Genomic DNA, 21,125 nt, shown 5'->3' on the forward strand with positions numbered 1-21,125 from the left:
TGAGATCCCAAGGCTCTGTTTATTTATTAGCGTAGAGCCTTTTTTCTCTTTAGGCTTTAGATGGAGGAGTTTCCATTGCTGTTTCTCCATGGTCACTGATCTTTTTCGTGGTTCCATTTTGTTCTTATTTGTATGTTACATTTCTCCCCTCATGAGTTCTGGCTTTGACATTTTAAAAATATTTTCTGATTGTGTTTCTAGCTGGTTTAAAGTCTTTGCCTGTTAATGCCCTCCTCTTTGTCATTTCTTAGTCTGTTTCTACCTACCGATTTTTCTCCTCCTTAGGGTCTCCTTTTTGTGGTTCGTTTTTCTTTCTATCCTTCTTTGTTTTTTAATTTGGTTGTGCTGGGTCTTAGTTGCAGCATGTGGAATCTAGTTCCCTGACCAGAGATCAAACCTGGTCCCCCCTGCACTGGGAGTGTGGAGTCTTAGCCTTTGGACCACCAGGGAAGTCCCTTTTTTGTGGTTCTCCATGTATCTGTTAATTTTGTAACAGATGCTGGACATCCTGAATGTTGAGCACTGGCAGGCAATCTGTTGTCCCAAATCTCTTATAGAGAAGTGGAATTTCCATAATGAGTAATGACTCTGAGCACTTTTTCATACTTTGGGCAGTTTGGCTGTCTTCCTTTGTGAAGTGCCCATTTAAACCTTCTTTCCCACACGTTCGTAGAGCGAGTTGTCCGTTTTTTTCTCACAGCTTCTCAGGAGCTCTGTCTGCTCTGGATAGGCCTCTTTTGTCAGATAAAATTTGTAAATAGCTTCTCCCACTCTACAACTTGTCATCTTCTTAATATAATTTTAATTTTGCTGTAGTTAGTTTATTAACTTTTTTCTTGTTCAATGGCAATTTCGATATAATGTTTAAAGAAATCTTCCTTTACCTCATGGTCATTGTGATATTCTCTATGTACTATTAAAAAAATTTTTTTTTCTGATTTGAAATCATTTTAAATTTAACAGAGATGTTTTAAGAAAAGTGCAAGGAACTCCTGTATACATTTTCCTCAGACTCATTAGCTGGTAAGAATTTGCCACATTTGCTTTATCATTCTTTCTCACTTTTTCAGTTCAGTTCAGTCGCTCAGTCGTGTCCGACTCTTTGCCACCCCATGGACTGCAGCACGCCAGGCTTCCTTATCCATCAACAACTCCTGGAGCTTGCCAAAACTCATGTGCGTTGAGTTGGTGATTTCATCCAACCATCTCATCCTCTGTCACCCCCTCCTCCTCCTGCCTTCAATCTTTCCCAGCCTCAGGGTCTTTTCTATTGAGTCAGTTCTTCGCATCAGGTGGCCAAAGTATTGGAGCTTCAACTTCAGCATCAGTCCTCCCTATGAATATTCAGGACTGATTTCCTTTAGGACTGACTGGTTGGATCTCCTTGATGTCCAAGGGACTCTCAAGAGTTTTCTCCAACACCACAGTTCAAAAGCATCAATTCTTCAGCACTCAGCTTTCTTTATGGTCCAACTCTCACATCCATACATGACTACTAGAAAACCGTAACTTTGACTAGACAGGCCTTTGTTGGCAAGTAATGTCTCTACTTTTTAATGTGCTGTCTAGATTTGTCATAGCTTTTTCCCCAAGGAGCAAACATCTTTTAATTTCATGGCTGCAGTCACCATCTGTGGTGATTTTGGAGCCCAAGAAAAGAAAGTCTGTCACTGTTTCCCTTGTTTCCCCATCTATTTGTCATGAAGTGATGGGACCGGATGCCATGATCTTTGTATTTTGAATGTTGAGCTTTTAAGACAACTTTTTCACTCTCCTCTTTCACTTTCATCAAGAGGCTCTTTAGTTCTTCTTCACTTTCTGCCATAAGAGTGGTGTCATCTGCATATCTGAGGTTATTGATGTTTCTCCTGGCAATCTTGATTCCAGCTTGTGCTTCATCCAGCCTGACATTTCACATGATGTACTCTGCATATAAGTTAAATAAGCAGGGTGACAATATATAGGCTTGACAGTAATCCCTTCCCAATTTAAAACTGGTCCATTGTTCTAACTATTGCTTCTTGACCTGCATACAGATTTCTCATGAAGCAGGTGAGGTGGTCTGGTATTCCCATCTCTTTAAGAGTGTTCCACAGTTTGTTGTGATCCACACAGTCAAAGGCTTTGATGTAGTTATTAAAGCAGAAGTAGATGTTTTTCTGGAATTCTCTTGCTTTTCCTATGATCCAACGGATGTTGGCAGTTTGATCTCTGGTTCTTCTGCCTTTTCTTTTTTTTTTTTCCTTCTGCCTTTTCTAAATCCAGCTTGAACATCTGGAAATTCTTGGTTCGTGTACTATTGCAGCCTCGCTTGGAGAATTTTCAGCATTACTTTTCTAGGGTGTGAGATATTCCAGGAGTTGGTGATTGACAGGGAGGCCTGGCGTGCTGCAGTCCATGGGGTCACAAAGAGTCAGATACAACTGAGCGAATGAACTGAACTGAACTGAGTGCGGTTGTTCAGTGGTTTGAACATTCTTTGGCATTGCCTTTCTTTGGGATTGGAATGAAAACTGACCTTTTCCAGTCCCGTGGCCACTGCTGAGTTTTCCGAATTTGCTGGCATATTGAGCGCAGCACTTTCACAGCATCATCTTTTAGGGTTTGAAATAACTCAACTGGAATTCCATCACCTCCACGAGCTTTGTTCGTAGTGATGCTTCCTAAGGCCCACTTGACTTCGCATTCCAGGATGTCTGGCTCTAGGTGAGTGATCACACCATTGTGATTATCTGGGTCATGAAGATCTTTTTTGTACAGTTCTTCTGTGTTTTCTTGTCACCTCCTCTTAATAACTTTTGCTTCTGTTAGGTGCATACTGTTTCTGTCCTTTATTGTGCCCATCTTTGCATGGAATGTTCCCTTGGTATCTCTAATTTTCTTTAAGAGATCTCTAGTCCTTCCCATTTTATTGTTTCCTCTATTTCTTTGCGTTGATCACTGAGGAAGGCTTTCTTATCTGTCTTTGCTATTCTTTGGAACTCTGCATTCAAGTGGGTATATCTTTCCTTTTCTCCTTTGTCTTTAGCTTCTCTTCTTTTGTCAACTATTTGTAAGGCCTCCTCAGACAACCATTTTGCATTTCTTTTTGCATTTCTTTTTCTTGGGGATGGTCTTGATCATTGCCTCCTGTACAATGTCATGAACTTCCATCCCTAGTTCTTCAGGCACTCTGTCTATCAGATCTAATCCCTTGACTCTATTTGTCACTTCCACTGTATAATTGTAAGGGATTTGATTTAGGTCATACCTGAATGGTCTAGTGGTTTTCCCTACTTTCTTCAATTTAAGTCTGCCTTTGGCAATAAGCAGTTCGTGATCTGAGCCTCAGCTCCTGGTCTTGTTTTTGCTGACTGTATAGAACTTCTCCATCTTTGGCTGCAAAGAATATAGTCAATCTGATTTCAGTGTTGCCCATCTGGTGATGTCCATGTGTAGAGTTGTTTCTTGTGTTGTTGGAAGAGGATGTTTGCTATGACCAGTGCGTTCTCTTGGCAAAACTTTCTTAGCCTTTGACCTGCTTCATTCTGTACTCCAAGGCCAAACTTGCCTGTTATTATAGGTACCTCTTGACTTCCTCCTTTTGCATTCCAGTCCCCTATGATGAAAAGGACATCTTTTTTTGGTGTTAGTTCCAGAAGGTCTTGTAGGTCATCATAGAACTGTTCAACTTGAGCTTCTTCAGTGTTAGTGGTTGGGGCATAGACTTGGTCTACTGTGACTATTGAATGGTTTGCCTTGGAAACGCGCAGAGATCATTCTGTCGTTTTTGAGATTGCACCAAGTACTGCATCTTGGACTCTTTTGTTGACTGTGTTGGCTACTCCATTTCTTCTAAGGGAATCTTGCCCACAGTAGTAGATATAATGGTCATCTGAGTTAAATTCCCCCGTTCCAGTCCATTTTAGCTCACTGATTCCTAAAATGTCAATGTTTACTCTTGCCATCTCCTGTTTGACCACTTCCAATTTGCCTGGATTCATGGATTTAACGTTCCAGATTCCTATGCAGTATTGTTGTTTACAGCATTGGACTTTACTTCCATCACCAGTCACATCCACAACTGGGCGTTGTTTTTGCTTTGGCTCCGTCTCTTCATTCTTTCTGGAGTTATTTCTCCACTATCTCCAGTAGCATATTGGGCACCTACTGACCTGAGGAGTTCATCTTTCAGTGTCCTATCTTTTTGCCTTTTCATACTGTTCATGTTTCAGTTTTTGTGTATAGTTCTGTTCAGTTTTTTTCTGAACTATTTCAGAACAGTTGAAGATCCTATGCTCTTTTACTCCAAAATACTGAGCGTTATTTATCCAGGAGATATTCTCTTGCATAAACACAACATAGTGTTCAAAACTCAGGAAATTCAGTTTTGACATAGCACTGCTATATAATCAACTGTCCATGCTTAATCAGTTGTCTCAACATTGTAGTATATCTGGAATTGTTTTTTTTTTTTTAATGTGGGTGATATGGGACTGAAGATTTACTTTTTTCTCATATGACTTTCTAGCCGATCTGCCACTTTCTATTGAGAAGACCACCTTTTCCGCACCAATGCGACAGTTCCCCTGTATTGACCCCAGATGTCTGTAAAATGTATGAATTCTCTCTGTGCTTGGGTCTGTTGCTCTGTCTCTGCCAGTCCCCAGTCTCCTGATTTCTACATAGTGTAAATCTTCCAGGGTTTTGTTCCTAACTGCTGCCTTGCTTTGGCTCTTTTTTGCAATTGTTTATCCTTTCAGGACCAGTTCGTCAAATGTCACACAATTCCCCTTGGAAGCTGGTGGATTTCATTGACCCCCTGGATTAGTCTAAGGTGAACTGCTGTCTACAAGATTGGGTGTGTCCCTCCATTTATCTGCATCTTTTTCCATTTTTCTTGGGAATATTTTGTAGTTTTTCAGTCCATCTTTCATTAGATTTATTCCTAGAAATTCATTTTTTTGGGTCTTAATCCATATGATATTTAAGTCTCTCTCTCCCTTTTTTTTTTTTTTTTTTATTATTTGTTACTAGTATCTAGAAACAAACTGGGTTTTTTAAAAAAAAAAATCTGGCCACCTAGCTAAATTCACTTATTTATTCTAACAGTTTGCTTGCAGATTCTTTTGGATTTTCTCTGTGTACAGTCATGTCATCTGCTAAGAATGACCACTTTATTTCTTTATTCCTGTTCTTCCCCTTTTAATTTTCTTTCTTGCCTGGCTGTACTGGCCAGGGTTTCTTATTCATTCTTGTCTCCTTTCCAAACTCTGGAGAAGCTATCAATATTTCATCTTTAAGTAGGATATTTGCTCAAGGCTTTTGTGTGTGTGTGATACACTTTATCAGATGAAGGAAGTTTTCTTTCCTAGGTTAAGAGTATTTTTTTTTTCATAAATAAGTGTTACATTTGAACAAAAGCTTTTTCAGAATTCCCTGCTGGCCCAGTGATTGAGACTCTGTGCTTCCGCTGCAGGGGATGCAGGTTCAGTTCCTGGTCCGGGAACTAGGATCCCCCATGCAGTGCAGCATGGCCACGAAAAAAAAAAAGATTAAAAAAGCCTTTTCTTTAAATATTGAAATGGTCACATGGTTTTCCTCTTCTGCTTTGTTAATGTTATAACTTGCTTTTTGAATATTAAAAGACCTTGCGTTCCTGGAATAAGTTCAACCTTGTGACGTAGGATCCTTTTTCATTACCCCGGATTCAAGTGCCTGATATTTTTGCCCTTTTGTGGGAGGTTCTCCGGAGCTGGGACCCCCTCCTCAGTGTTCATCTCCTAGAAGGAGGCCACAGGTGGGAGAGACAGGTGAGATGTCAGCGTCCAGCAGTTGCTAAGTCGAGGGAGCCACCCCATTCCAGCCAGACTCTGAGCCTGGGGCCCTGGCTCTGTAGGGGAGCCCCCTGCCCCTACAGTTGTCCGGAGCTCCAGCCTGGAGCACTGGGAATCCTGTTAAATGCGTACCCCGCACCCACACACAGCACAAGCACTGTGGGTGCTGGGGTGTGTGTCTGTGTGTGTGTGTGTGTGTGGGTGGGTGCTGGCGTGGGGGGGGCGGTGTGTGTGTCTGTGTGTGTGTGTGGGTGCTGGTGTGGGTGTGGGGGTGTGGGTGTGGGTGCGGCGGTGTGTGTGGGTGTTGCTCAGTTGCTTCAGACTGTGTGACTCCATGAACCATAGCCCTCCAGTCTCCTCTGTCCGTGGGATTCTCCAGGCAAGAATCCTGGAGTGGGTTGCCATGCCCTCCTCCAGGGGCTCTTCCTGACCCAGGGACTGAACCCCCGTCTCCTGCATCGCAGGTGGATTTTTGTACCATCTGAGCCCCCTGAGAATCCCGGTTGCCAGTACACGTTCCTCAGACCCACCTCAGAGGAGGCGAGAGTTTGGACCCAGTGCCTGGATCGCCAGCCACGTGGGGCCAGCCCATGCTTTGCATATGGGCTCATATTTCCTTTAGGATTTTTGTACCATACAGACAAGAGAGAGGGCCCTCTAATTTTCCTTTAAGGTCATGTTTCCCTTTTTGCTGGCAGAATTATCCGGCCTCGTAAACTGAATTGAGAATCATCCCCGCCCCTTTTATAAAATGACCTGGCAGAGTCTGTATAAGATTAGCTGACTTCCTTCTTAAATATTTTGAAGTAATACACGGGTGAAGCCATGCAAGCCAAGAGTTGTTTGCAAGATGATGTTTTTCAGATTTATGTTTATTAGGTCCCGGTTCAGATTTCTGTCTCTTCTTGCATCACTGTTGGCTAAGTTATGTTTCTCTAGAAGCTTATGGGACTCATCTAATTTTCAAATTTATTGGCATGAATCTACTGCTAATATCCTCTTAAAATTTTCCCAATGTTTGTGGAAGAAAGTGGCAAACTGTGACACAGACAGTTCTGCCCCCTGGCCAGTCTAGGTACCGCCCCCACATGAAGGATACTGTTTATATTTTCAAAGAGAAGTTTAAAAGGAAAAAGGGGGAAAACAAAGAAGGATACGCAACAGAATGTAGCCTAAAAGACTGACCCTCTGACCCTCTACAGTAAAAGTCTGCCAACCTCTGTTCTACAGAATCTGCTCTGTCATGTTCATACAACAGTAACATTTAATATTGTTAATTAGGGTCTTTTCACCCTCATAGCCTTCATTTAGGCTTACTGGAGATTTTCCAATGTATTAGTCATTGTAAAAAAAACTTATGTGAATCATTTTTTAAAAGTCTTTATTGAATTTGTTACAGTACTGCTACTGTTTTATGTTTTGGTTGTTTGGCCCCAAGGCATGTGGGATCTTGTTCCTCAAGCAGGGATCAAACCTGTACCCCCTGCATTGGAAGGTGAAGTCTTAACCCCTGGATCTCCAGGAAAGTTCCAACATACTAGTCTTTTCGAAGAGCCAGCTTTTGGCTTTTTCTCTCTTATGTACATGGTTGACCTTCAAACTGCATGGGTCCAGTTATATATAGTTTTTTTTTTTTTTTTCAATAAATGCAGTACTTGTAAATAAATATGCATTTCTTTTCCACACTATCTTTCCTTTTTTGATGTCTAGTACCACTGACATGTTAATACCTACAGTGCTTCATGTCATATCAATTCAGTTCAGTCGCTCAGTCGTGTCCAACTCTTTGCAACCCCATGAATCGCAGCACGCCAGGCCTCCCTGTCCATCACAAACTCCCGGAGCTTACTCAAACACATGTCCATCGAGTCAGTGATGCCATCCAGCCATCTCATCCTCTGTCGTCCCCTTCTCCTCCTGCCCCCAATCCCTCCCAGTATCCAGGTCTTTTCAAATGAGTCAACTCTTTGCATCAGGTGGCCAAAGTATTGGAGCTTCAGCCTCAGCATCAGTCCTTCCAATGAACACCCAGGACTGATCTCCTTTAGGATGGACTGGTTTGACCTCCTTGCAGTCCAAGGGACTCTCAAGAGTCTTCTCCAACACCACAGTTCAAAAGCACCAATTCTTCGGCGCTCAGCTTTCTTCACAGTCCAACTCTCACATCCATACATGACCACTGGAAAAACCATAGCCTTGACTAGACGGACCTTTGTTGGCAAAGTAATGTCTCTGCTTTTTAATATGCTATCTAGGTTGGTCATAACTTTCCTTCCAAGGAGTAAGCGTCTTTTAATTTCATGGCTACAGTCACCATCTGCAGTGATTTTGGAGCCCAAATAGGACAGTATTAATGTGGGTACTGACAGACAGGTGATTCACCTTGGAAACAGTGTAAACGTAAGGACATCAGTAAATACAGCCCGGTGCTGTAAATATATTCTGTTTCTTACGATCTTGTTAATAACGTTTTCTTTTCTTTAGCTGACTTTAAGAATACAGTATAAATATATATAACATACAAAATTTGTGTGAACTGACTACATATGTAAGGCTTTTGGTCAACAGTAAATTATTAGTAGTTAGGTTTTGGGGGAGACAAAACTTTTATGTAGATTTTCAACTGCTCAGGGGGGTGGGTGCCCCAACCCTCAAATTGTATTAGGGTCAACTGTGCTTTATATATATATACATATATATGTAAAATTTTAATTTATATATATATATGTTTTATATATTATTTCAAATTAAATATATATATATATATATATTTAATTTCAGTTTATTTCTACTTTCTCTGAGTTAACCTGCTATTCTTTCCCTAGTTTTTGTGGTCAGTTGATTTCTCAGCCTTTTAAAATATACACACTCGGGACTATTCATTTCCTGCTCATCATGGCTTCATTCTACCCAACACATTTTGATATGTCGTTATTTCCATTATTATTCAGTTAAAAATAATTCCCAGTGCTTTCGTGATTTTTTTTTCCCTTGACCCTTGGGTCATCTAAGGGTGTTATGTGGGTTTAAAATTTCACACCTGCTGTGGATTTCTGGTCATCCTTTGGTTGTAATTTCTGATTTATTATTTCCCGCGGTCACAGTCTCCTCCAAGCCCTCCATTGCGCTGGCATCTGCTGAGACTCCCTCTGTACCCCAGTACGTGTTCCACACGCACTGGAAAAAACTGCGTTCTTCAGCCTGATAAACTGCAGCGATAACGACAGCGAATCTTGCCTGCACTTTCTGATTGGTTGTTCTCTTCTTGCACTGGTTGGCTCCCCGGAGGGGATGTTCACATCTCCAGGTATACAGTAGATGCGCCGTTTCTCCACTTCAGCTCTGCCAGTTATTGTGAAGCTGTGGTCTGGGCCCCTGTTCTGTCTTGTCGCCGGCTTGTTTTATCTTCTTGGCAAGCCGGTCTTCTTGGAAATATCCCACAGCACCAGGAAGGTCCCTTGCTTTGAAGTCTGCGTGGTCTTACATCAGCGGGGCTGCCCTGGTACCCTTCTCTTTGATGTTCACCTGCTGCATCTTGTCTCCAACCTTTTGCTTTCAGACTTTCTTTGTCCTTTTGTGTAAGATTTTCTCCTGGGTTTTTTTGTTTGTTTTTTACACAGTCCTTAACTATTCTTCATTGGAGTGTTTAATCCACCTACATTTCATGAACTGCTGGTATTTGGGGGTTTCATCTACCTTTTCCCCCCTGACTTACTGTGGTTTCTCCACTTTTCCTCTTTCTTTCAGGTTAATCAAGCACTTTAGTCTGTTTATTTGCTTTTCTCTGCCTGTTTTAAATTTGCCTACTGGTCTCTTTAGGGCTTCCCTGGTGGCTCAGTGTAAAGAATCACCTGCCAACGCAGGAAACAGAGGTAAGATCCCTGGGTTGGAAAGATCCCTGGGAGAAGGAAATGACTACCCACTCCACTATTCTGCCTGTAGAGTCCCCATGGACAGAGGAGTCTAGTGGGCTGCAGTCCACACATGCGTGCTCAGTCGTGTCTGACTCTGCAACGCTATGAACTGTAGCCTGCCAGGCTCCTCTGTTCTTGGGATTCTCCAGGCAAGAATACTGGAGTGGTTGCCATTTCCTCCTTCAGAGGACCTTCCCAACCCTGAGATTCAACCCATAGCTCCTGCCGCATGTCCTGCACTGGCAGGCGGGTTCTTTACCACTGAGCCACGTGGGAAGTGCCATCACTTCATGGCAAACAGATGGGGAACAATGGAAACAGTAAGACTTCCTTTTCTTGGGCTCCAGAATCACTGAAGATGGTGACTGCAGCCATGGAATTAAAAGATGTTTGCTCCTTGGAAGAAAGGCTGTGACCAACCTAAACAGCATATTAAAAGGCAGAGACATAACTTTGTTGACAAAGGTCTGTGATCAAAGCTACGGTTTTTCCAGCAGTCATGCATGGATATCAGAGTTGAACCATAAAGATATCTGAGTGCTGAAGAAGTGATGCTTTTGAACTGTGTTATTGGAGAAAACTCTTAAGAGTCCCTTGGAGTACAAGGAGATCAAACCAGTCAATCCTAGAGGAAATCAGTCCTGAATATTCTTTGAAAGGACTGATGCTGAAGCTGAAGCTCCAATACTTTGGCCACCTGATGTGAAGAACTGACACTGGAAAAGACCCTGATGCTGGGAAAGATTGAGGGCAGAAAGAGAAGGAGACGACAGAGGATTAGATGGTTGGATGGCATCACCGAGTCAATGGACCTGAGTTTGAGTAAGCTCCGGGAGTTGGTGATGGACAGGGAAGCCTGGCGTGCTGCAGTCCATGGTCAGACACAACTGAGCGACTGAACTGAACTGAACTGAACATCTGGGAAGTCCTTAGAGACTAGCAGACAAATTGCAGTCCATGGGGTCACAAAGAGTGAGGCGCAACTTAGCAAATAAACAACAGCTGGTCTCTTAAGGGTTGGAGGTCATCTTGACTCACAGCCTTCCTTCAAGGACCGCCCCCTCCACTGCTTGCCAAGACCTCCAGGACTTTAGCCTTCTTTATGTCCCCCCCCTGTCATAATGGGTTGGGGTGGGAGTATCTGCATGTTTTTAGCTGCACCCTTTTGCCATTGTTGTTTTAATACCTGTGTTTATACTTATCTGCACATTTAGTTTTTCCATGTCTTCCTGTGTTACCCTCTGTCTGGGATTAGTTTTTTGTTTTTTTTTTTTTTTTTAATGTGGACCATTTTTAAAGTCTTTGTTGAATTTGTTACAACAGTGCTTCAGTTCTGTGTTTTGGTTTTCTGACTGTGAGGCATGTGAGATCCTAGCTCCCCTGCCGGGGATCAAACCCCAGCTGCCTGCCCTGGAGGGTGAAGTCAAGCCCTGGACCCCCAGGGAAGTCCCTGGGGTCACTGTCTTCACGTGACTTCATTTGATCAGCTCAGAATTCTCGGTCACAATAGCTGCCCACGTGCACCCACCCTCCTACCGGGGCTCCCAGGACACGAGTGTCATGCATTCACCGTGTCCTGCGAATTCCAGGTAACCTTTGTTCTGTTTCACGACTTTCCTGTTTCTTTTTCCTTCTGTAGCTTCCATCTGGATGTTTTGGATTGAGTTATTTTCCAGTTCACCAATCTTCTCATCTGCTCTGTTTAATTTACTCCTGAACCAATCATCTTTCTAGCATTTGATTCTTTTTACCGATTCTAGTTTTCTGGTGAAATTCACCGTCTTGTACATTCCTTGCACAAATGAAGAGAGGTTATTTGAAAGACAGCATCTGCCTGTTTTCTGTTACAGATCGCCAGTGGGTCCGATCTAATGTCTTTTTGTAGATTGTGAGTTTTTTCCTTAACCATTCATTTTTGACTGCGCTGGGTCTTTGTCGCCGCTCATGGGCTTTCTCTAGTTGCAGCGAGCAGGCTTCTCCTGGCCGTGGCTTCTCAGGGGCTTCAGTAGCTGTGGCTCCGCAACGTGTGGGATCTTCTCGGATCAGGGGTTGAACCTGTGTTCCCTGCATTGGCAGGCAGGATATTAACCACTGGACCACCGTGAAGTCTCCCTGGTGATTTTTTTATTGAACTCTTCACGACGCGTGAATACATTTTGGAAGCTCTAAGCAGAACTGCTCCTCAGAGGGTCTGGGGACCTGTCTTTAGAGGCCTTTGCGAGAGACCCTCGGGTTTGTCAGGAAGTGACGTGACCTCCTGGAGTAAGTCAGGCGGGGCGCTCCTGGTCGCCCTGCTCGTGGGCCCTGGCTGTTCCCAGGTTTTGGTGAAGTCCTTGGTGTTCCCCCGAGCATTGCCTCCTTCGCAGGCCCTCAGACCCGATGCTTGTCTAGCTCACACGTGGGACACCACATTCCTGACTTAAGTTGTTTTTCCGTTTCTTGGCAATAGCTTTTCTGCCTCTGGTCCTGCACGTGCGCTACTTAGCGGTTGGCAGATGCATCGAAGGGAACTCGGGAAGCTGTGTCCAGGTGCGGGCCCCCGGAGTCTGTGTGGGCTCTCGACCCCTCTGTCTGTCTGCCCGGCCCCCGGCTGCTGGCCCCTCTCCTTGGACTTGCTGCTCCCAACAGTCACCCCCACCCCATCCCGCAGGGGCAGCCACTGTCCTCCATCCGATTTGTAATGTTGTGTTAGTTTCAGGTATGTGGCTGAGTGATTCAGTTACACAACATGCGGGTGTCTATTCTTTTTCAAATTCTTTTCCCACTTTAGCTTATTACAGAATACTGAGTAGCGTTCCCCCTCCTATGTAGTAGGTCCTTGTTGTTTATATGTTTAATATGTAGAACCGTATATATGTTAATCCCAAACGCCTGATTTATCCCTCCCCTTCCCTTCCCCTATGGTAACCATACATTTGTTTTCTGTGTCTGTGAGTCAGTAAGTCCGTTTGTGTGGTTTTTTAAGACTCCGCATATAAATGATGTCATCTGATATCTGTCCTTGTCTGACTTACTTAGTATGACCATCTCTACCAGGCAGCTTCCTCTGGTGTCCTTTTTTTTGGCCATGCCGTGCGGCATGCGGAATCTGAGTCCCAATCAGGGATCGAACCCGGGCCCCCAGCTTTGGGAGCCACTGGACCACCGGGGAAGTCCGTGTGCTCGCTCTCTTAGAGCACTGAACGATCAGCAGTGGAAGCCACCCACCCCCACGGCCCCTCGCCTCCCACTCTGGCCCCCAGCAGCGTCCACAGTCGGCCTGGTGCCCATGGGCGGGCAGTGGGCCTGCACGCGTCTCTAGGTCAGCACTGCATGGAAGGATGGGGAACAGAAGAGGCACGCGGTCGGAGTGGCTATGGGAGAAGCTGCTGGGCTCTCTCTGCGGGGTGGGAGGCCAGACGGGACCAGTGGGGTCTCCCAGGGCCAGACTCGGACACAGGAGTCAGAAAACAAACAGAACCCAGGTCTGAGTGGGTCGGGCCAAGTAGGGTGTGGAGCTGCCCAGGGGAGTGTCAGGGTTCCGAGCTGTCCCAGAGGGGCCGGTTGCCAGGGCCTGGCTGGGGCACAGTCCAGGGACAGGCCTTTCCAATGCCCATGTCTTCCCAGCAGCGGAGCCTGGAACTTCCCGAGTGCAGGGCCACCGAGACCCACATGTCCCTTTGTGACCCAGCTTCCGGGGGTCTGGTCGCCAGGGTTTGCATGTAGGTCCCCCCAGCCTTGGCCTTGAATTTCTGTTTCCACCTTTGTTTCTCTTCCTTGCCAGACTTCCGCTGTTTTTTTTACCCCGTGTGCCAAATTGCACTGGTTCTTGGGTGCATCCTCCCCCCGACATTTTAAATCCAAGAAACGAGATGCACCTTTCTGTCAGTGGTGCGTCACGGTTACGTGGGAGGCACGTAAAGGTGGGACGGTGACTGCGGATGCTCGCCCCGTCCTGCCTGCCCAGGTCCGACCGCACCTGCTGGAGGCCCACCTGCCCCGTTCCTTGGAGGCTGACGGGAGTGTCTAGCGCACGGATGTCCGTCATGAATGTGGCCCTTTCAAAACTGCAGGTCTGGTTGGCACCGAGCTGGCAGCTGCAGGGACGAGCCAGATGGCCCACCTGTGGTGTGTCTGTCGTGAGTGGAAGCTGCCTGGAGCTAAGCAGAGGGGGCTGGGCGGCCTCCTGGGCACCAGGTGGTGTGAGCTGAGTGTCCACCACCCAGAAGAGCTCCGTCAGCCGGCCTGCAGGGCCCCAGGGCTCACCCACGCTGCTCTGATGGCCGCCCCCACCCCACGCCCTGGCAGCCCCTCTTCTGTGTCCCCCCGGGTGTTGGCTGTGTCTTTGGCCGTGTCCTCCACGTGGACCCGCCCCGGAGATAACCCTGGACAGTGCTCCTCCGCTGGGCGCAGCGGACCTGGGATCCATCCAAACTGTGCATCAACAATGTGTACCTCCTCGTGACCCGTGGTGACTGTCCTGTGGACGGCTCCCCGGCTGTCCCTTCCCCTGATGTGGGATGTTGGGTGTTGCCAGTTGGGGGCGTCTGTGAACAGAGCTGTGTGCGCATTTCTGCACAGGCTTCTTGGCGTCGGGCCCTCATCTCTCTCTCTCCTCCTGGATAAACACCTGGAAGCGGAGGGCTGGCTCGGCACAGCACACGGTTAACTTTGTAACAAATGGCCTAGTGGTTCCCAGTGGCCTGTGCCATCTTGTTCTCGCGGCAGGGCGGGCGGGTGGGTGAGTGTTCCAGGGGCCCCGGGTCCTCGCTGGGTGCGCTGTGCTTGGGTCCCGCCGAGCTGTCCTAACCTCAAGGAGTGCTGTCTCAGCATGGCTTTAATTTCCATTTTTCTAAGGGCTTGTGATGAGCGTGTTTTCTTGTGCTAATTTGCTGTCTGTGTGTTCTCTGCTCACGGATCTGTCCAGCTCTTCTGCCCGTTTTTAAAGTTGGATTGTTCGTTTCCTCCCGTTGAGTTTCCTTTGTCTTCCCTGGGGTTTTCCTCTGTCAGGCACATGGTTTGCCTGGCCATGCCGATCTTTCCTTGGTCATCTTTTGTAGACAACAAGTTTTTTTTTCATTGTGATGATGTTTAGTTTCTTATTTAATTTCTTTTAGTGATTGTGCTTTTGGGGTTCTGTCTAGGTTTTTAGCTAAACCCAAGATCACAGATTTGCTGCTGAAAGTTTTGTAGGTTTGTGTTTACATTCAGGTCTGCAACCCACTTGGGTTCATCTTCATACAGGGTGCTGGTTGGGCTTGTGGGTGTTCGGCTTGGCTTCTGCCTGTGTGTGACTCGTGCGTGACCCTTGTTGGGAGCCTGTCACCTTCCGCACTGGGCCCCTGTGCACCTGTGTCACGGATTGGCCGAGCTCACTTGCGTGGGTCTGTCTCTGGGCTGTGTGCTGTGTCTGGCAGGCTTGGTCACCGCCAGCATCGGGTCGTGTGGGGCCGTGTTCTTCTTTCCGTTTGGTTTTCGGTTGTATTTTTCTGTATCATGAAGGACTAGGGGCTCAGTTTCTTCTTCTGCCATCTGAACAAATGGCACACACTTTTGTGGAGTGGGCATCACCTTCTCTGCCCCCTCTCCGCCCTGCCCCACCTCAACAGGGCCCCCAGTGACTGGATCGGGGCGGCCTGGGCACCTGCTGGTGGTCACGGCGTTGGTGAGACTCCGATGGTGATGCCCCATATGCACCTGCACTTGGGGACGAGAACAGGGCCCCTCTGAGCCTCCTGGACATGATGGCATCCTGTGGGCGGGCATCTTGATGTGTGCTGCCCGTGCAGAGGGTCCAGCACATTCTTCAGATTCCCTGCCCGTGACCCTTAGGAGATCGAGGACGTTTGGGGCTGAGGGCAGCATGACGCGCCCAGTTTCCCTCCTTCCATTCATTCCTTTGAAAAGGTGTCTTTATTGCGGCAGAGTGTAGCTGAGAGAAGCTTTACTGTTCGAACCACTTTTAAGTGCTCAGAACCACGCGCGTTCACGTGTGTAACCGTCACCGCCGTCTTCTTCCCAAGCCGACGCTCTGTCCCCACTGGACACTCACCCCTTCCTTCCCCCAGCCCAGGGCCTCACGCGAGGGCGGCGTGCAGGCTGTGTCTATCTGTGTCACGTCGCTCGCGTGCCGCCTCTCCCCCGTTTGGGTTCAGGCCGTGTTCTGGGCAGGTGGGCAGCGGAGTCTTGAAGGCTCCGCGGGGACCCCTCTTCCCCCCGCAGGGCCCACCGCCCGCCCCGTGGACACACTGGTGTTCTCTGGAGCCCCAGGGCCTCGGTTCTGAGGCCTGTTTGCCCAGGCGAGCTTCTGTTCCAGGTCCTTCCATCGGGACCTTTACGACCATGACTCACCCGCCCTCGTGCAGGGCGGACGCTCACCTCCCCGTGTCAGCGGCTGATTGCTTTCACATGCTTCTCTCCAGATTTCACAGGACCTGAATGTTTGGAGCCCATGACCCGAGAAACCAGCATCATAAAGCGGTGTAAACGGGGCCGCTGATGCTGCAGGCGGCGGCCTGGGTCTTGGGGCAGCAGGAGGCTGGCAGGTTCCCCCCACGCCGGTGCAGGGGGGGCCTGGGTGTGACCCCTGCGCACAGCCCACCGAGGGGTCTCCCACCGCCCCTGCCACCAGGCACCGTATGACCCGCCAGAGGCCACCAGGGGTGCTTGAGGGGCCCCGTCACCAAAGCCCAGTGCACAGGCTCTCCTGGGCTCCCGGAGCCTCTCTGTGACTCGGCACCCCCCTCCCAGGATGGAGGCTGCTAGAGGCCCAGCTCCGACCCGGCAGAGGGTGGTTTGGGGCCGGGGGCGTGCGGAGAGATCGAAGCACCTTTCCAGATGCGCCGCCGCTCAGGGGGGTATTTTTAGCTGGCGCAGTATCCGGCACGTGGCGGAGCAGAAATAGAAGAGACTCTTTTGGTTGTTCTGGATCTGACAGCCTCTGGCTCTCGGGGAGCCGGGCTGGGGTGGGGGGGAGCGTGCGGAGCACAAACAACTTCTGCTGTTTGGAGAAACATCGAGGCCGAGGGTTGTGGATGGGATTATTTCTGCTGGCGAGCGCTCTTTATGTAAATGCCACGGCACCAGCGTTGGTGCTCTGCTCCGAGTCTGTGAGCGTAATCACAGCGGGCTGGGGTTGGGGGGGGGCGGGCTGGGTAATTATGTTTTAAAATATCATCCGGGTTGTTTTTCCTGTGCTCCCCGAGCCCCTGGGTAATTCCGGGTTTGGAAGATTCTGACGGCTCTCTGCCATTCTGCCCCCCACACACCCCCCGCCCAGCGTTCCCCAAACATGCCAGGTGGGAGATGCTGCCCAACCCCCAGTGCGGCCACCCTTCTGACTTCTGCCCTGATCTGAGCTCCTGGGAGGCTCCCTCCTTCACCCTGGAGTTGGCCTCTTCCGGGCCGAAGGCACCAGGTACCATGCTCACCCTGTGCACATTGGCAGGTGCCTCCCCAGGAAGAGCTGAGCTCTGTAGGGACGGGGGGCAGGGGGCTGGGGGCCCCTGCTGGGAATTGGGGGTGACTCCAGCGTGAGTGATCCCAGACCCTGGGTGAAGCAGCAAGAGCAGCAGGTGGGTCCCCAACCCATCCTCAGGGATGGGACTGACCGTCCCGCCTTACCCCGTGGGACTCGCCCTGTGGTTTGCAGAATGCTGGTTCCCCAGGGCCTGGGTCGCCCTGGCCCTTCCCCCACGAGAGCTTGGTGCAGAGATAATCTGGGGCTAATGCACACTCGCCTGCTCCAGCTCTCGGGCTGCAACCCTTCCTTGCCACCACCCCTCCCGGAGCCCCTTTACGGCAGCCCCCGCGTGGCTTCCAGGTCCTTCTCCCAGCCCCACCTGGTCTCCCCCACCCCAGGCTCACGTGTCCCTGCTGAATTGTCCTGTGACCCCAAGGGGGTGTCACAGTGCAGAGGCGAGAGCACTGGCCAGCCCGAGGGGCTGCCTCTGACCCTCTGGGAGTGGCCTTCGCGCCTCCCCAACAGACTCCACCCCTGAGCCCCTGCCCTGCAGGAGGAGAGCGTCCAGCCCGGCCTCGCCCCCTAGTGTCCATGACCCCCCAGCCCCCTGCTGTCCAAGTCCTGGTGGATCTGACAAGCCGTGCCCTCCTGCCCTGCCCAGGGCTCATCAAGGCTGCTAACAAGAGCCACTGCTCTCAGCAGGGAAGACCCACCTGGTGTCCATCGGAGCAGCCTGGGGCCCTATCCAACCTGCAGACGTTGCCCGGGTGCTGCGTGCCGGGTGGGTGAGGGGCTGCCTTGCAGGCCGTGCTGCTCGGCCAGCTGGGGCTCTCGCCCACACAGCTGCCGGGGCAGTGGCCCTCCCAGGAGTGACCGGGGGCGCCCGTGTGCTGGGGACACAGGCGAGGCAGGCACTGGCCCTGCCCTCTGTCTGGCCGGGGCAGCCCTGAGTGCGGACTGCAGGGTGAAGAGGGCTGGACTGATGACCGGGTGTGAGCGTGAACCGGGGTGGGGGTCTGCAGGTCTGGGTGGAGGCTTGCTGGGTGCGGGCCTCTTGCTGACCCTGCTGAGAGGCTCGGGCACGCAGTGCTGCAAGGGGGGATTGGTGCCAAGCAGGAAATTGGGGTGGGGGCATTGGGGAGAATGGGGACATGGGGGAGGGGGGGCGGGCAGGGGGCAAGAACCGGGCGCCCGCTTGAAGGGTGCTGGGGTATGGAGCCTGGCAGGGGGGCGGGTCCTGGCCGTGGCGGGGTCCTCAATGCAGCCTCTGCCTTCACCCTCCTGTGGGCAGGGGGCAGGCCCTCGGCACCCCCCTCAGCCTCCCAACACCTGGTGAGGCACAGGGGTGTGCTGGGTGCCCAGCAAGTGCCCAAAGGACCCGCTCCCCCATCCTGAGCACTAGAGGGAACGCCCACCCAGGCCTCAGGAGACCCTGCAGGGCTGGGAGAGTGGGGGGTGGTTGGGAGGCTGGCCTGGCGTAGGGGCGGGGTGTGTGTGTGCTCAGGGTGGGGTTCGGGCAGGGGGGCGTTGGGGGACCTCCCCCACGCCTGCCGCCCCATCACAGCTGCAGTTCTGGCACGCTTGGGGGTTCCTGAGTGCCCCCCGAGTGGTGATCTGTCAGGAACATTCCCTGAAGGCTCGGAGACGTGGAGCCAGCCCTGGAGACACAGTGTCTGCCCTGCCCAACTCTGCCACCCCCCGGCTTCACTGCTGGGTGGTATTGATGGAGCCACTCTTGGCCAGGAATAGAGGGTGCAGCGCCCACTTGCAGAGGGGCTGTGTCCCCCCTCCCCGCCCTGTGGCACCGGGCTGCTGTGAGGAGTGGCTGGGTGGGGGGTTGACGGGACGAAGTCTGTCCCCTCCCCGAGCCCTCGCTCCCCCAGCAGAGGCGGCCGCTCCGCCTCTAACAGGCTGTCCTCCGAGGCCTGGTGGACACACACCCTCCGCCCGGGGAGCCTCCTGGGCCGGGCTGGGTGGCCTCCCACCTGCCCCGTCTGCTCTCTCGGGTTCTCCCCGCAGGGGCAGCGGCTGGTGGGCAGGGAGGGCGAGCGCGGGGCAGACCCCACGCTGGCCTGGGTGGAGGAGGGGTGATCTCCCTGCCGTGGCCCCGGGGGCTCGGCCAGGCCGGCCCTGACCGGGCGGGTCCTGTGTCCGCAGTACAAGAGAAGCCGGAGCCGGTGCCGCTGGAGAGCCGCTCCTGCGTCCTGATCCGCCGCGACCTGGTGGCCCTGCCCGCCAGCCTCATCAGCCAGATCGGGTACCGCTGCCACCCGAAGCTCTACTCCGAGGGGGACCCTGGCGAGAAGCTGGAGCTGGTGGCAGGTGAGGCCCCGCCCCGCCCCGTCTGTTGTGTGCAGAGGCCTTCCCCTTTCGTTTTTTCTTCGGAGCTGTGAACGATGTTACTCATCACCAATCAGTCAAAAAAAAAAAAAGAACATCTTAAATTTCCTCTTAATTTCCTTTTAGAAGAATGTGTCACGAAGAGGGGTTATTCAATTGAATTAATTTAGCATTTTAATTGAATCCCCTGGGCTGGTCGAGCTTCTGACTGGCAGGGGCCGCAATCACGACTGTGTTTTAATTTAGGTCGTGGCTAAAACCAAGTCCTGTACAGTTTGCCGGACCCCCCGCCCCCCCCCCCCCAGCTCCCCCGAGTGTCCAGATGCCACGATCGAGGGGCAGTGTTGCCAGCTTCCACACAGTGGCTCCTAGATGGACTCACTTCTTCCGTAAAAACAAACAACACATTGGGGTCCAAAGCCCATTAGGGCTGGTGCCTGTTGGAAATATTTATGTTCTCAGTGTTGGAATTCATTGGGCCTCACAGCTCCTTGTAGATTATTTTCCCCACACCCCAGCCAAGCCACAAGGCTTGCGGCATCTCAGTTTCCTGACCAGGGACTGAACCCGGCCCCAGGCAGTGAGAGCGCAGAGTCCTAACCACAGGACGGCCAGGGCCATCCTTCCTTGCAGATGTTTAAGGCTGTCCAGCAGCGAGATGAGAATTGATGGGCCACTGGGCCCCCACTCCTGTCCAGCACCCCGCCTGCCGCTCCCAGGCAGCTTCATGGGGTTTTTCTGCCCGAGACCTCCTCGCTGCTCGAACCACGCCTCAGCGGGCTGCCTGACATTTTTAGCCAACAGGAGAGTCGCCAGGCAGTGTTGGCTGGTCGGGGCGGGCCTGGGTGGGGTGAGGGTGCCCCTGGCCATACCCCACACGCCCTGCCCCGATGCCGGCTGTTAACAGTTCCAAGCAAGGCCCACCTCCTGAGTTCCAGGAGTGTCAGCATTGGACTGGGATGGATTCTGAGGGTGGGCAGGTTTCTCAGAGCCCTGGGGGTGGGGGGGGGGGTGGGCATGGTCCCTGGGGAGGCCTGTTTGGGCTGGGGAGGGGTGCGGGCTGGCCACCTTCCCTGGCTAGGTCCTACCCCAGCCCCAAGCCTCCTGCTAGAACCCCCTTTACAGATCTCCCCACCGCAAGGTGGCTGTCCAGCCCATGTGGCTCAGGATGACCCGTCTCGCTGTTGGGTTTGAGGCTCTGCAGACCTGGGGGGGTGAGGCCCTTAGGGACACTCGGTGTGTGTTGGCCGGGGCGCCTGATGGAGGTCTGCATCCAGCATCAGCCACATGCTTCTTGGCCCCGTGGCTGCGGGCGTCCCTGGAGACATGGCTCGTAGTGGGGACCAAGCAGGAAGCCAGGGGAGGCCTCCGCCCCCCGAGCTGGCATGTCACGTCCTCACAGGGTGTCCTCGTGCCTTCTGCTCTGCCCCCTGCAGAAGGGAGCACCGCCTTATTCCTGCTTTTCAGTAAGATGGTTCAGTATGTGTTCTGCAAAAAGTCAGATGGTAGACAAAGGCCCAAAGAGGCCCTGGAGGCTCCCTGCCCCCCCAGGCCCAGCGCTTCCACGTTCTTCACACCCGCGGCTCCCAGCTGGGGACACTGCCTCTGGCCTAA

At 51.0% G+C, this 21,125-nt stretch overlaps 1 protein-coding gene across 5 annotated transcripts in view; it reads left to right on the forward strand.

Annotated features, from left to right (window-relative positions):
- NACC2 (NACC family member 2) overlaps positions 1–21,125 on the forward strand; it is an 81,217-nt gene that overhangs the window by 52,898 nt on the left and 7,194 nt on the right. For all 5 annotated transcript variants that reach the window (XM_061154299.1, XM_061154302.1, XM_061154298.1 and 2 more), the window contains one exon: positions 19,329–19,493. In XM_061154299.1, coding sequence (XP_061010282.1) covers positions 19,329–19,493 — 165 coding nt within the window. The remainder of the gene's footprint in view (positions 1–19,328; positions 19,494–21,125) is intronic.

The sequence above is a fragment of the Dama dama genome, chromosome 11 (assembly GCF_033118175.1).
Source record: "Dama dama isolate Ldn47 chromosome 11, ASM3311817v1, whole genome shotgun sequence".
Lineage (NCBI taxonomy): Eukaryota > Metazoa > Chordata > Mammalia > Artiodactyla > Cervidae > Dama > Dama dama.